This window comes from Triticum urartu, chromosome 5A (genome assembly GCF_056163025.1).
Source record: "Triticum urartu cultivar PI428250 chromosome 5A, HENAU_Tu73, whole genome shotgun sequence".
NCBI lineage: Eukaryota > Viridiplantae > Streptophyta > Magnoliopsida > Poales > Poaceae > Triticum > Triticum urartu.
In genome coordinates this window covers 204,167,068-204,183,435 of record NC_141877.1, presented here as the reverse complement: position 1 = coordinate 204,183,435, position 16,368 = coordinate 204,167,068, and the positions used below count along the sequence as shown (strand labels likewise).

General features: G+C 44.4%; 1 protein-coding gene across 1 annotated transcript in view; it reads left to right on the top strand.

Annotated features, from left to right (window-relative positions):
- Positions 1–11,841, top strand: part of LOC147970794 (uncharacterized) — a 32,124-nt gene extending 20,283 nt beyond the window's left edge. Inside the window, exon 4 of the mRNA XM_087523633.1 lies at positions 11,692–11,841. Coding sequence (XP_087379759.1) covers positions 11,692–11,841 — 150 coding nt within the window. The remainder of the gene's footprint in view (positions 1–11,691) is intronic.
- Positions 11,842–16,368: the final 4,527 nt, after the last annotated feature.

Here is a 16,368-nt window from a genome sequence, read left to right as displayed (position 1 = left end):
CAATCCTCACACATTGCATGATTAGGATCTAATTAAATTGTGGGTTTGGGAAGTAGATGAGGTAGTACCTATTACCTGTTATTATCAAACCTTTGGGAGTTACTTCTACGTTTGCTTATTATGCTATGCTATGCTAGTAGACGTGGATTGGGTGAGTGAAATCCATGACAGATGTGAGATTGTTAAATCAATGGTTTATCTAAGGTGGCAACTTAAATACACATCTGGGTGGATTGAGGCACCTGGGTATTCCAGCGATTGCCTATTTTTCTTTTGGACCGCCACCCAGGCTCAAAGGGATCATGAGATTTTTCATGCTAGAAACTTCCGTGTGCAGCCACAAGCTACTATGGGCTCTAGCATAGTTGACTAAGTCGTGCGAAATCTTACAGTGGTAGACTAGCAGATGTATGGGATGTAGGTTGGTACGGTCTACCCGTTCGTAAGGTGCTAGCGCTTCTGAAAGACTATGTCTCGGTCATCCGTTTCTCAAACACCATGTAGTGCAAGAATCCCAAAGGAGGAGATCGATTCTTGTGGGAAAAAGTGCGCAAACCTCTGTAGAGTGTATAAACTGATCATGATTAGCCATGTCCCTGTTTATGGACATCTTGAGTATCTAGTACTTGGATTATCATGTGAATCTCATCATGTTACTCTAAATTAATTTTGTTGGGTTTTAATGATGATGCTTAAATGGGATTGAGAATGATGTCAACCATTCTCAATGTTTAACAACTACCATGATAGTTAAATAAAATTTATTCCTTTGCAGTAGGAAAAAATTGGCTTTACGCAAAACTGTAACCATAGAGCTTTCCACCAGCCAAATATGCATATAGAATAGCCTTATTCTTTTATTGCTCTCTATGTGTTACATTGCCAGCATATTCCATGTGCTGACCCATTTCGGGCTGCCACGTTAATGTTGCATACTTTTCAGACGACGAGTAATGTGCTTTTAGGTCGTGGTTCTATACTAAGTGATGCCGTTGGAGTTGATGGACTCACTTATCTTCCAAGCCTTCCACTGTTATCGTTATTAGATGTCCTTAAGCCATATTTATTGTAATAAGTTCTCTTTTGAGACTCTCGATGTAATAAGTGTGTGATTGCTACTCTATTATAAATCCTTCAAGTACTGTGTGGTGTCAGCATTACTGATCCAGGGATGACACCTGAGCATAGAGATTGGACCGTTTGAGGTCTGGTCGCTACAGTTAGCTTAAAGGGTTAATTAGGACAAGGGACACGAGGAGTTTATACTGGTTCGTCCTCTTATGGTGAAGGTAAAAGCCTAATCCGGTTGGAGGTGATATTGCTAGGGTTTCGATGAGCAGGGAGCGAATACGCTTGACCCAGCTCTCGATCTGTTGTGTCTTGTCCTAAGCCGCCGCTAGGTTGTCCCCTTATATACACGGGTTGACGCCCTGCGGGCTACAGAGTCCCAGCCGGCTTATAAAACGTATCCGGCTTGGTGACCTCTATTACATACCTTATAATACAAGTTTACAGACATGGCGGTTTATATCCATGGGCCTTAAGCCGCCTTCGGGTCTGGGCCCTCTACCAATCCTATCTATGAGCCGCCATATGATCTCAGGCTTCATTGCGATGAATCGTCATAGGGATGACCCGGCCCCTCCTGGGCGGGTCATACCTAATAGTTATATCCCCAACACTTTTCGTGGGCCGGCCCATTACCGTTTGACCAAGTCTAACAAGCCGACCTTTTCACCAAAATGGGCCTCTGTTGGGCCATGCCACGTGTCGACGTATCATAGGTGCCTCCTGTCCAATGAATGGATGACATATGTCCCAACGATGAGCCAACATGTGTTTCCTCCGGCAATGACAATTTTACACATGGAACATCCTCATTGGTCCGGGTTGTTAGCGGGTTATCGGATCCAAAACCAGACCCGATAGCTTAATGGCGACCCGTTATGGTGGATGCCACGTGTCGGTCACCCTTGACGAAAGCACTTCCATGACGCACGATTTATCGTCATGGAAGTGGACACTTCCGTGATGATAATTTTGGTAATGTCATGGAACACTTCTACGACAGCACAGGTATGACTATCTTGATTCTGTCATAAAATTGTCATGGATGTACATGCATGACAAAAAACATGACCTACTATGACAAACACGTATCATCATGGAAGTGTCTTTTTTTGTAGTGTAGTGTCTCTTTTCTTCCAAAATAATTCGTCAAAAAGTTTTGTTGCATTTGGACAACTTTTACTTTTGCACAAAAAACAACACCATAGTGGTTCTGCTGAAAACAGCGTCAGTCTGGGTTAGTTACATTCTAGTCTTACCAAAACCATATTGAATTGTTGTAAACATGACATGAATATTTCATAAATTATAGATACGTTGGAGACATATCAGCATCCCCAAACTAATCCCAGCTCTTCCTCGAGTAGGTAAATGATAAAAGAAATATTTTATGAAGTGTGAATGCTAGCATAGTGTATAAATCTGATCAATGATAATTTCAATCACTTTTCCTGGCATCATAACAACAACTCTTTCTCATAAAACTCATCATGATAAAGTAGCAATTACAAACAAAAGTTTTTTGATGTGGAATGCTACCTATCATATTCATCATGTACTCTTTCTTTTGTTGCATATGTACATTTGGACTTGAATGATTCAAAGCAATAGTCTATAATTTGACATGAACACATCAATACTCAAGCATACTAACAAGCAAATATGTCTTTCAAAATATCAATGCTAAAGGAAGTTATCCTTAGCCCATTATGCTCAATCATTGATCCATTCATAAAACACACTCAGCATTAGCTACATCCAATGCACAAGTATGAAAATAGTGCTCTCAAGTTGGTGCTTTGTAAGAGAAGATGGAGACTCAAAATAAACATAAAAATTGCATAAAAGTAAATAGATAGGTCCTTCGCAGAGGAAAGCAGAGATTTGCAGAGGTGCCGGAGCTTAAGGCTTAAATTAGAGGTAAAATTATTTTCGGAGGCATGATTTTCCTGTGAAGGAAAACGACCAAGAATTCCCAACACCTTCCATGCTAGACAAATTATAAGCGGCTCCCAAATAGAAAGTAAAGTTTATTTACTTTCCACCATTCTTTCACAGTCCATGGCTAGCCGTATCCATGGGTGCCTTCCATACTAACACTTCCCAAGGAATTTATTATTATCATCATATTGTTTTTTCATTTCCGGACAGGGCATCCCTAGTACCTGCTGATACATCTATTTTGCATCATGTTTTCCTACTATTATTTATAGGTTTTTATTCAATATAACAATTTGTGGAGTAATTCGAATGCCTCCTCTCTCATAATATGCAAGGTTTACACAAAGAGGGAGATTACCGATAGCTGGAATTCCAGGCCTGAAAAAGCTATGTGAGAGGTACCTATTTTGCACATCTCCAAATGAGCTGAAATTTTATGGAAAATTATTTTGTAATATATAAAAATATTGGAGAAAAGAAATACCATAGGGTCCCACCCATGTGCCCACTAGGCACCTAGGCACGCCAGCTCCCCTGACGCACCCTGGTGGGTAGTGGCCCCCCTGGCCAGCCCTCGGTGCTCATCTTATGGTATATAAGGTCATTTACCCTAGAAAAATAAAGAGAGGACTTTATGGATAGAGCGCCACCATCTCGAGGCAGAACTTGGGCAGGGGCACTTTTGCTCTCCAGCGGAGCAATTCCGCCGGGGACACTTCCCTCTGGGAGGGGGAAATCGGAGCTATCGTCATCACCAACAACCCTCTCATTATGGGAGGGCCAATCTTCATTAACATCTTCAACATCACCATCTCATCTCAAAACCCTAGTTCATCTCTTGTGTTCAATCTTTGTATCAAAACCTCGGATTGGTACCTGTGCGTGATTAGTAGTGTTGATAAGATCTTGTAGTTGATTTTAGCCGGTTTATTTGGTGGAAGATTATATGTTTAGATCTATTATGCTATTCAATACCCCTCTGCTCTTGAGCATGAATATGTTTTGTGAGTAGTTACTTCTGTTCTTAAGGACATGGGAGAAGTATTGTCATAAGTAATCATGTGAATTTGATATTCGTTCAATATTTGATGGTATGTATGTTGTGATTCCCTTAGTGGTGTTATGTGAGCGTTGACTACATGACACTTCACCATCTTTGGGCCTAAGGGAATGCATTGTGGAGTAGTTATTAGATGATGGGTTTCTAGAGTGACAGAAGCTTAAACCCTAGTTTATGCGTTATTCCTTAAGGGGCTGATTTGGATCCACATGTTTAATGCTATGGTTAGATTTTGTCTTAATTCTTATTTCGTAGTTGCGGATGCTTGCGAGAGAGGTTGATCATAAGTGGGAGGCTTGTTCAAGTAAGAACAACACCCAAGCACTGGGCCCACCCACATATCAAATTATCAAAGTAGCGAACGCGAATCAAACCAACATGATGACTAGATGGAATTCCCGTGTGTCCTCAAGAACGCTCTGCTTACTATAAGAGACCGTTCCGGCCTATCCTTTGCTATAAAAAGGATGGGTTACCTTGCTGCACCTATTGTTACTACTGTTACTTATTACTTGTTACAGTTTATCTTGCAATCAAACTCCTTGTTACCGGCAATATCAGTGCCTGCAGAAATTACCTTGCTGAAAACCGCTTGTCATTTCCTTCTGCTCCTCATTGGGTTCGACACTCTTATTTATCGAAAGGACCACGATTGACCCCTATACTTTTGGGTAATCAAGACTCTTTTCTGGTGCCGTTGCCGGGGAGTGAGGCAATTTTGGTGAGTGGAAATTGGTAAGGAAAAATTTATATTATGTGCTGAAATTTACTGTGACTTGTTACTATGGAAAACAAGCCTTTGAGGGTTTTGTTCGGGGTATCTTCACCTCGACCGGAAGCACAAAGAGTTTCTCCTCAACCCGCTGCACCTACTGAAAATATTTGTTATGAGATTCCTTCGGGTATGATAGAGAAACTGCTAGCTAATCCTTATGCGGGAGATGGAACACGACATCCTGATATGCACCTAATCTATGTGGATGAAGTTTGTGGATTGTTTAAGATTGCAGGTTTACTTGGAGATGAGGTTAATAAGAAGGTTTTCCCTTTATCTTTGGGGGGGGGGAGCATTGACATGGTATATGCTATTGAGGGCGTCCTGGATTAAGGGGTCCTTGGGCTGCCGGCCTGTTATGTATGGGGCAGACTGATGGGGCACTATGGGGCCAAGTTGGAGTGTGGATCCATGACCGGACAAGGCATCTTTGGAGCCATGGTGTGTCCTCCAAGCCAAGATTAGACAGGATCTTCCTCTCTTTGTAACCGATCGCGTGTAACCCTAACCCTACCGGTGCCTATATAAACCAGATGGTTTTAGTCTTTAGGGCTAGAGCTACATTCATCACCTCATCACCTTAGGGTTTAGCTCGTATGATCTCGAGGTAGATCTACTATGTAACCATACCATACATCAAATACAATCAAGCAGGATGTTGGATTTTACCTCGTTGAGAGGGCCCGAACCTGGGTAAATACCATGTTCATTGTCCCTTGTTCCCCATCGATCCTAGATCCATAGCTCGGGACCCCCTACCCGAGATCCGCTAGTTTTGACACCGACATTGGTGCTTTCATTGAGAGTTCCACTGCAGGCCCAACCACTGGCAGAGCATGCGTGGAGGGACATGAGTAGAGTGCTCCGCGGTCACGTCAACGGCGAGCAACCATATATATGCATATAGCAGTTGAACACGCAACGAAAAGCTGTCCCCAAGCCAAGCGCGCCAACGGACACGAGCAGAGCATGCCGTGGCGCCTAACGGAGAGCACAATGCGTTGTAGTGCCTAACGGCGAGCAGAGCTTGCCAAGGGACGCGAGCAGGGGCCGACAGAGTGATACGTGGCAAATAAGATGAACCGTGCGAGCGATGTCAGAGACATTAAGCACGAATCAGATTAGAGTTGCGTGTGCAATACGTGGCATACAGTTGATCCATTCGAGTTGTTTCTGATGGAATAAGCCGTATGTGTTGTGGGCAAATGCTTGCTGGCATATAACCTTAAATTTAACAAACAAATGTTAATGCATGTTAGAAAAATTATATAACTAAAAACTATATTCAAATACGAATCCAGCGATATAATCTTTGGTGACATGCATTCGTATTTTATTAGTTAAATCCTACTTATAAACCAGGACGGGGGTATAGTAGGTTACTAAATCGCAAACATTTTTTATTAACTGTATGTGTATGTGTCCTTTCGTCCTCCTCTCGCACGTCTTGTCAATCCGCTGCCGCAGACGGCTTCGAGCCAAAGCTTGAGTAGCGCACAGGGGCGTTCATTTGGCCAAACAGTGGTGAGCCCGTTCCCGCGCAACCCCGCAGGTTCCCATGCAAGCTTCCCGCCCGACTCGGTGAAATCCCCAAAAATCCCAATGCTTACCAGCCTAATATATAAACCCTCACGGCCGGCGAGTCCCGTGTCGCATTTCCCCTCCCTCCCTCCATATAGCTTATCTCGTCCGCTTCTCCCATAATCGCCAATGGCACCGGTCCGTCATCGTCGCTGGGCCACTCCGCCGTCATCGGAGGACAGCTCTAGCAGGGAGGCTACACCGCGGCGGTGGCGTAGTCCCCGGCGTAGTGTAGTGCGCGTGGCATCCCTGTTGGGCGTGCGCGAAACACCCACCACACGCTCCGCCGCCACTGCCCGTCGGCAGCTGTTGTCAGCCACCGTTGCCACCACACCACCGTCGAAAGCTAGGGCCATCGCCCGCTCCACCGCCACGGCTCGAACACGGGAGGTGGCCGTCGTGGCCGCCACCCCACTGCCGGCCACCGTGGCCGCCACCCCACTGCCGGCCACCGTGGCCGCCACCCCACTGCCGGCCACCGTGGCCGCCACCCCACTGCCGGCCACCGTGGCCGCCACACCACCGTCGAAAGCCAATACCATCGCCTGCTCCGCCGCTGCGGCCCGAAGGCGGGAGGTGCCCGTTGTGGCTGCCACCCCACTGCCGGCCACCATGGCCATCACCTGCTCCGCCACCGCGGCCCGAAGGCGGGAGGTGGTGGTCATCGCCGCCACCCCATCGTTGGCCACCGTGGCTGCCAGCCCACCGTCGACCGCCAGGATCATCACCCGCTCCGCCACCGCCACCGAAGGAGGGAGGCGGAGGTGGATGCCCGCACGTGCGTCAGCGACCTTGCGCGCTACATTGAGTTCCTGTGGGAGGAGGAGGAGCGCCTTGTTGAGCATGCAAAGGGCCTTACCGCATCCGTGGCCGTAGCACACGCCGACGCAGAGGCGAGGAATCAGGAGATCTAAGAGCAGTCCGGCCACTTCGAGAGGGGTCGTCTGGAGCGACAGAGGGCGTTCGAGCTAGTGAGCATCGCTGAACGTGCAGTAACGGCAGGCACCGTATTGCAGTTGTCCAGCTCGTCGGTAGGATCCTCCTCCTCTTCCTCTTATTGAGCGTGCTCGGCAAAGGAGAGGTTGCCGGAAGTAGTACAAAGCCCCTCCGTAGATGTGGTGGAGCTGTACAATGTACTTAAAATTAGCTAGTATATATAGTTGAACTAGCTATTTCAATACATGGTTGGCAACAATTGGGGAAAAGTTTGGTCGGTTCAGCTGTCGAGTTGAACTGTTTGTATAAATTAAGAATGACTGCTTAATCTATGCTTAATTACTAAATTTTAGTTGCAAAAAGTAGATAGTGCTAGTGATTTTTAACTGCATATTTTGACAAATCACAGCGTTACAAGGATTGAAAAATGTCAATGTTATTAGATCAACAAAGTCAATCTTTCCAGTTTGACAAATGGCAACATACCCAATATGACAAATGCAAATCTTACCAAATTGTTTGTACGTGGTTGCACACGGGCCATCCAAGACAATAGTTTGCGTTGAAGGGATGTACAAATCCTGCTCGACACATTTTCTCTTGGCTTAGCGCCGAAGTCTGGCTTTGCATACCGTACTCAATCTTAACTGTTTGCATCGAAGAGATGTACAAATCCTGCGCTATGAATTTTCCCTTGACTTAAGGGGGAAGACAATAGCTCTCACTTTGCATACGGGTGTTCTATCTAAAACATTTGCGATAAGAGCTGCAGAAATCCTGCTCGGCACATTTTCCCTTGGCTTCCTGGGGAATCTACCAGTTTGCATACGGGTGTTCTAACTAAAACGTTTGTGATGAGTGTTTTATATTTATTTAAAAACCATATTAAACTGTGGCTTGGGCGCCATTAATGAAGATGATGCGAGCAAGGTGGGCGGCCATGGAAGTCAAACGACTTGCTTCTCGGTGAGCCTGTGCATTGGAGTACAGCTCGCACGCCTCTTGTTTAGTTAAGCACCTGTCCGTACGGCACCTCCTAGCCATTAAAAGAGTGAGGCGTGGCTTAACGTGAATGGTTAACAGAACGCACACGATTTAAATTATACAAAACGTTTGAGATGTTACAGCGGCAACTATTTGTTTCAAAATGCCTTTGGTGGCTATTATTCGAGTGCGCCTTCTCTCAAAATGGACATGAAAAATACCACAGCATGTCGGGTGCCATTCCATGATAGCATGCCAAGTTTCATGATTTTCTGACGAGTTTTAGAATTACTAGAATTTAAAAACAAAGTATTTCAATGTTTTTCCGGCAATCAATAGTGCCCTGGTGTTTGAAATTCATTCCCATTTCTTGCATGGGACCTTAGCATGCACCCAAGGACACATATTTGATTTTTCAACCAATTTATATGCACTGGAGCATGTGCATGTTGTGCACATAAAATGCCTAGAAAACCCAATCAATGTATAAAAATGTCCAAACGAACCCCGAAAAATTCCAAAATTTAACACAACACTCCTGTTGTTCTATGTTGACACTAGAATTTTTTTGAAAGCAATAAGAGGCAATTTCGACCCCAAAGGTGGCATGTTCCCTACCGAAACCATCAGGCTTGCTATAAGAAGCTCTGGTTTGTGAGAAGCTTATACCCAAACCTGCCCCAAATGGGACAAAAATTTTACCACGACATGTTGATTCCGCTCCATGATAGCATGCCAAGTTTCATGAATTTGAGACGAGTTTTGGATCTACTAGAATTTAAAAACCAGGTATCTCAATGTTTGCGGCCGAGTGATGGTGGCAGGGTGTTTGACATTCATTACCATTTCTTGCATGGGACCTAAGCATGCAACCAAGGACACATATTTGAATTATCAACCAATTTATATGCATTAGAGCATGTGCCTGTAGTTGAAATTTGAATTATGCACATAAATGCATTGAAAACTCAATTAATGTATAAAAATGTCCAAGAGAACCTCGAAAAATTCCAAAATTTAACACAACTCTCCTGTTGTTCTATGTTCACACTAGAGAAAAAATTGAAATCAAGAAGAGGCAACGGATATCGTTTCGTCGAGAAAGGTGAAATGTTCCCTATCGAAACCATTAGGCTTGTTGTGAGAAGCTCTGGTTTGTGAGAAGCTTATAACCAAACCTACCCCAAATGGGGCAAAACAATTTACCACAACATGTTGATGCCGCTCCATGATAGCATGCCAAGTTTCATGAATTTCAAACGAGTTTTGGATTTACTAGAATTTAAAAACCAGGTATCTCAATGTTTGTGGCCGAGTGACGGTGGCTGGGTGTTTGACATTCAATCCCATTTCCTGCATGGGACCTAAGCATGCAACCAAGGACACATATTTGAATTTTCAACCAATTTATATGCATTAGAGCATGTGCCTCTAGTTGAAATTTGAATTATGCACATAAATGCATTAAAACTCAATTAATGTATAAAAATGTCCAAACAAACCCCGAAAAAATTCAAAATTTAACACAACACTCCTGTTGTTCTATGTTGACACTAGAGAAAAATTTGAAATCAAGAAGAGGCAATGGATATCGTTTCGTCCAGAAAGGTGAAACGTTCCTTACCGTAACCACGAGGCTTGTTGCGAGAAGCTCTGGTTTGTGAGAAGCTTATACCCCAACCTGCCCCAAATGGGACAATATTTTTACCACTGCATGTTGATGCCGTTCCATGATAGCATGTCAAGTTTCATGAATTTCAGACGAGTTTTCGATTTACTAGAATTTTAAAACCATGTATCTCAATGTTAGTAGCCGAGCGACAGTGGCAAAGGTGTTTGACATTCATTCCCATTTCTTGCATGGGACCTAAGGTTGCAACCAAGGACACACATTTGATTTTTCAACCCGTTTATATGCACTGGAGCATGTGCATGTAGTTCAAATTTGAATTGTGCACATGTATGCATAGAAAACTCAGTTTATGTATAAAAATGTCCAAGCGAACCCCGAAAAATCCCAAAAATTGCACAACACTCCTGTTGTTCTATGTTGACACGATAAAAAAAATTCAAAGTAAGAAGAGGCAACAGGTACCGTTTCTTCCCCCAAGGTGGCACGTTCCCTACCATAACCATCAGGCTTGTTGTGAGAGAAGCTCTGGTTTGCGAGAAGCTTATACCATAACCTGCCCCAAATGGGACAATATTTTTTACCCCAACATGTTGATGTTGTTCCATGATTGCATGCCAAGGTTCATGAATTTCAGACTTGTTTTGTATTTACTAGAATTACAAAAGCAAGCACCTCAACGTTTGCCGGAGATCCACGGTACCGTGGTGTTTGAAATTCATCCCCATTTCTTGAATGGTACATAAGCATCAACCCATGGACACATATATCATTTTACAACCCATTTTGGTGCACCGGAGCATGTGCATGTAGTTTAATTTTGAATTATGCACCTGAAATGCCTAGAAAACCAAGGTAATGTATAAAAATGTCCAAACGAACCCTGAATAATTCCAATTTTTTTCACAACACACCTATAGTTGCATGTTCACTACAAATAAAAGTTCTAGCAATTCAAACACCATCCTTTGCAGTTGTGACCCCATTATGTAATTCAAATCAAGATGAAATATCAAGTAGATCACACACAGTTTATTATCACCAACAGTGTGAGATGCAATACAAAATATCCAGGAGCACCGTCGATGTATAGTACGCATACGGCTTATGCGAGAAGGTGCTGAAATTGCTCGATTAAGAAGTGTGGGTGTGCTGTAGTCTCCTTTGTGTATGAAAATTATGCAATGACGTGGATGATCACTGTAACCAGGGAAATTCGAACCAAAATTTTTGACGTTCAAACTCATCACACACGAGTTAAGCTATCTGAATCGTTTGTGATGTTCACATATCATACACAGTGTTGAATAAGGGACCGTGTCTAATGACACTTTGCACGCCAGTTTTTCACTGATGCGATTCAAATTTTTTGGCTTCCGCAGCAATATCTACCTCCCCGCCCCTCCCCCTTCACTCCTTGCTTGCAGCGCCGCCTCCTGCCGGTGACCCTCCTTCACGCTGCTCAGCCTCGTCTATCTAGGAAGATAATCCACACCTGACCCCCATCCTCCTCCTCCTTCCGCATCACACATGCCCCGACCACCGGCACGACATCTTCCACCCAAATCACCGACCCCTCCACCAAATAAGCGTCGCCTTAAACCATGGTGCATGCAATATAGACAGGAGCTCAAGGAGCATTTGGCAGAGGAGAAGCAAATTGTGGCCGCATGCGCGGATGAGGTCGCGATGGCTGCCATTCGTGTCGACCCCCAGATCTTGGAGGAGCACCTCATCGTCGAGGCCACCGTCAACGCCTCGTGCGCCAATGCCGCGACGCGGTTGGCTTCTTTAAATGATAGTTCATGGCATTTTCTTGAGCCCACGCTCGGTGCCTTCGACGAAGACTACGAGGTGATTTCTTAGCGTGCACGTGCTTAGCCAGCAGGTTGGTGCCCGGAGTGGCTCAGGCAACATACCACTACGACATGGGCACCCACAATGCGGAGGCCTAGCCCTCTTCTATTTGCAAGGAGCGAATCGTCATCGATATCTCCGACAATGAGGAGTAGCTTGTCTTATTGGCTCACTATAAGGACCCATGTTCAGTTTGCTAGCTACTGCCTTTCCTTAATAAATTCCAGTGAATTGTGCTATCTACTTTTATCATGCAATATGTTGCTCTAGTGTATATGTTCTATATGTCATGCTATGGTGCTCACTTATTAACTGTTTGGTTAATTAGTTTTCGTGTTCAGTTAACTGTTTGGTTCAATTCTGCAAATGTGATGTTCAATCTTCAGGGTGCAATTTTGTATTGTCTTCCATGTGAGAAATAAATTGAATTTTTCTGTACAAAATACATGAGAAACAAATACAATTGCTATATTTCCAAGTTGTCAAGCATGCTTGGTTTGGTTAACTATCTGATCTTCTAGTATGTTATACATTGTGCAATGTGGTGCTCAGTTGACGTTTGGTTCATTTGATGTGGTGTTTAGTTAACTATTTGGTTCAATTCTGCAATGCGATGTTCAATTGTTGTGGGCGCATTCTGTTATTGTATACCATGTGAAAAATAAATCGAATTTGGATGTACTAAATACATGAGAAACCAATACAATTGCTATATTTCCAAGTTGTTAAGCATGCTTGGTTTGGTTAACTTTCTGATCTTCTATTAGGAGTATGTTATATTATGCAATGTGGTGCTCAGTTAACGTTTGGTTCATTTGTTGTGGTGTTTAGTTAACTATTTGGTTCAATTTTGCAATGCGATATTCAATTGTTGTGGGTGCATTCTGTTATTGTATACCATGTGAGAAATAAATCGAATTTGACTGTACTAAATACATGAGAAACAAATACAATTCCTATATTTCCAAGTTGTTAAGCATGCTTGGTTTGGTTAACTGTCTGATCTTCTATTAGGAGTATGCTATATTGTGCAATGTGGTGCTCAGGTAATGTTTGGTTCATTTGTTTTGGTGTTTAGTTAACTGTTTGGTTCAATTCTGCAATGCGATGTTCAATTGTTGTGGGTGCATTTTGTTATTGTATACCATGTGAGGAATAAACTGAATTTGGCTGTACTAAATACATGAGAAACAAATACAATTGCTATATTTCCAAGTTGTTAAGCATGCTTGGTTTGGTTAACTGTCTGATCTTCTATTAGGAGTATGTTATATTGTGCAATTTGGTGCTCACTTAATGTTTGGTTCATTTGTTGTGGTGTTTAGTTATCTACTTGGTTCAATTCTGCAATGCGATGTCCAATTGTCGTGGGTAGAATTTTGTATTGTTGTGCATGTGAGGAATCAATCGATTTTGGCTGCACTTAATACATGTGAAACATATACAAGTGCTATATTTCCTAGTTCTTAATCATGCTTGGTTTCAATAAATGGGTTTTCCATGTGGCTTGAATTAATCTGATGAATCTGCAATGTGCTTATTTTTCATCAACATATTTTACTGATAGCATGCGAACCCTTACTTAACCCGATGACTAACTACCTTATTGTCGTGGGAAACCACGACCACCTATGGGACCAAGGGTCCCTTGCTGGTTCGGCAGGGGGGGATGTCACATTGCACAAAGAGCATAAAAACATGGGGCAACACGATAGAGATCACACGAGCAATTTTACCCAAGTTCGGGCCACCGTGAGGCGTAAAACCCTACTCCTACTTTGGTGGATTAATGGTGGAAATATGGCGGTGATCGTAGTGCGTTTTCCCGACAGGGTTGCCTCAGGGCGAAACGGCTACGAGCGTATGAAATGTGAGGGGATGGATTCACTAACACCGGGTCCCCCCCTTTCTAAGGTTGCCATGGGCCTCCTTTTATAGGCCAAGGGGTCACCACAGTGGCAAATCAGTCATTATGCACTGATAAGATAGAAAATAGTGCTATCATACCTAACTCTGCAGGGTGACAGGGCACATTAAATGCGCCGCTTAACATCACATCATCGCTTGCCCGACAAGCCTTACCGGGCTATCTTGCCAGCTTCACGCCCGCTCGCTTGACACGTCACAGGACGGGTGTCCTTTGTAGGTATCTCCTGTAGAAAGAGGCCACCATGTGGCAAATGGCTGCCACTTAGTCACTTTGCGGCTTGACACCGCAGTGATTGACAACATGCGTCGTGGTGAGGTGGTTCTGCCTCCGCGAGTCCCGGCAGGCGCTGCCGGGCCGTCTTGGAGGTTTTCATCCGGGGGTGTTCCCGTCCTTGCCAGGCTCGCTTGCCTGGCAAGTGAGGCTTTTCTACTGATGGTTTCTTACTTCTCCGGCTTGGCCTTGGTCCTCTTGATCCGCATGTTGGTCCTTTGAAGATCTTGGTCTCTTGCATCTTGATTCATAATCTTGTACTCGCTCATGTGTCTTTACTGTCCGTGCATGAGTCAGGGGAAAATATATGCCCCTGTTTGTTTCCCCGACATAAGCCCCCGGACCTGAGCCATACGTGTAGCGCGACACATTAAGTTAGGCCCCAAACAGTGCACAGACACGTGGCAGGAGAAGGCTGCATATGCCGGTTTTTGCCATGATGACTAGTCAATCCAATGTCCACTTCGCATAATTACTATGAGTTGTGAGGACGTGGGACTGTTGCAGTTAAGGTAAAATGGTAACTTTCGAAAGCGTCGCGCCTCCGCTCCATGCCTCTCCCCTTAAAGATAGGAAAATGCAGAGTGGCACGGTTCACCTGTCGCCTTTTCGCCCTTCCATCATCTTCCTCTACAATCCAAAACACCGCTCCTCCTCCCACTTTCTCTTGCCCGCCGCCACCCTTCTCACCGGATTCCTTCCCCCATTCGCATCGCCGCCATTGGGAATGGGGAAGAAACTTGCAGAAAAAGGGAAGCAGACGGCCGCCGCGAAGGAGGCGATCGTCGAGGGGAGCAAAAGGGCGGTGGAGTTGAGCAAGAAGCGGATGGAAGATGTCGTCTTCTTTCCGTCGAATTTGGAAGGCCCAGTTCTTCAAGCAAGGTACGGGTATCTGTGGGGGAGGCCTGTCCCAAAAGGGCATGGAGCGCCCAAAGTTTTGGAGGAGGGGAAAGAAGATCCGCCAGACTCATACTGATTTTTCTGTGCTTGATTTCATCTGCGGCCTCTGTCCCCCTTTCTTTGAAATCCTTGAGGCGATCATGACCATTTATGGATTCCACCTTCTTGACCTCACACCAAATGCAATGGCGACCATGGCCATTTTCTCTCATTTGTGTGAGAATTTCATCAGAGGTGCCCCCAATGTAGATCTGTTCCAGCATTACTTTGTTCCGCGGGTGGAGAACAAGGGTCATCACTCCGGGAACATCAACTATATGCCGCGGGTAGTGAGGAAGCTCTGGGATTATATCCTTGGTAGGAAGCGCGAGAGGTGGGATGAGTGGAGAGGGGATTGGTGCTGGATTCAGGATGAGGAAGCCCCAGATTTTTGTGAAGCGCGGATGGAATGAGTCGAGCGCGGCAAGGAATGGAGCGCTCATGGCCTCACTAATGACAGGTTGCGCCCGACAATAAACATGATTTTCTTCTCCACCGCATCTCGCCACTGCAGAAGAGGGACAGACCCGCCTGGTTGTATGGTGATGCAAGGGACAAGATGAGGTTGCTCCCAGGATTGGCCAACAACTTGTCAGTTTATGACCACGCCTGGTTGCGTGACCAGTTGTTTGGTCGCTTTGAGCTGTTCAAACTCCCGGCAACAGTCATCCCCTTGAATATCAATTCAGCCCGGGACCAGATACTAAAATGGATGCCAGACTGCAATGCCCATGGAGTGGCAAGCGATTGGCGGCTGCCCACTCTTGACGAAGAGCTTGAGGGGTACAGTGCCCTGGTAGAGAAGGCCACCAGGATTGAGACTGGAATATAGAAACGCACCTCCTCCGTGGAGGTGGCGTATATCTCGAGGAGGACAAAGCTGAGGCTATATTTTTATTCACCACATGATATGTGTTTTGCTTGGAGCGTCTTGTATGATTTGTGTCTTTGCTTTTTAGTTTGCCACAATCATACTTGCTGTACACACCTTTTGGGAGAGACACACATGAATTGGAATTTATTAGAATACTCTATGTGCTTCACTTATATCTTTTGAGCTAGATAATTTTGCTCTAGTGCTTCACTTATATCTTTTAGAGCACGGTGGTGGTTTTATTTTATAGAAATTATTGATCTCTCATGCTTCACTTATATTATTTTGAGAGTCCTTTAGAACAGCATGGTAATTTTCTTTGGTTATGAAATTAGTCCTAATATGATAGGCATCCAAGATGGGTATAATAAAAACTATCATAAAAAGTGCATTGAATACTATGAGAAGTTTGATACTTGATGATTGTTTTGAGATATGAAGATGGTGATATTTTAGAGTCATGCTAGTTGAGTAGTTGTGAATTTGAGAAATACTTGTGTTGAAATTTGTGATTCCCGTAGCA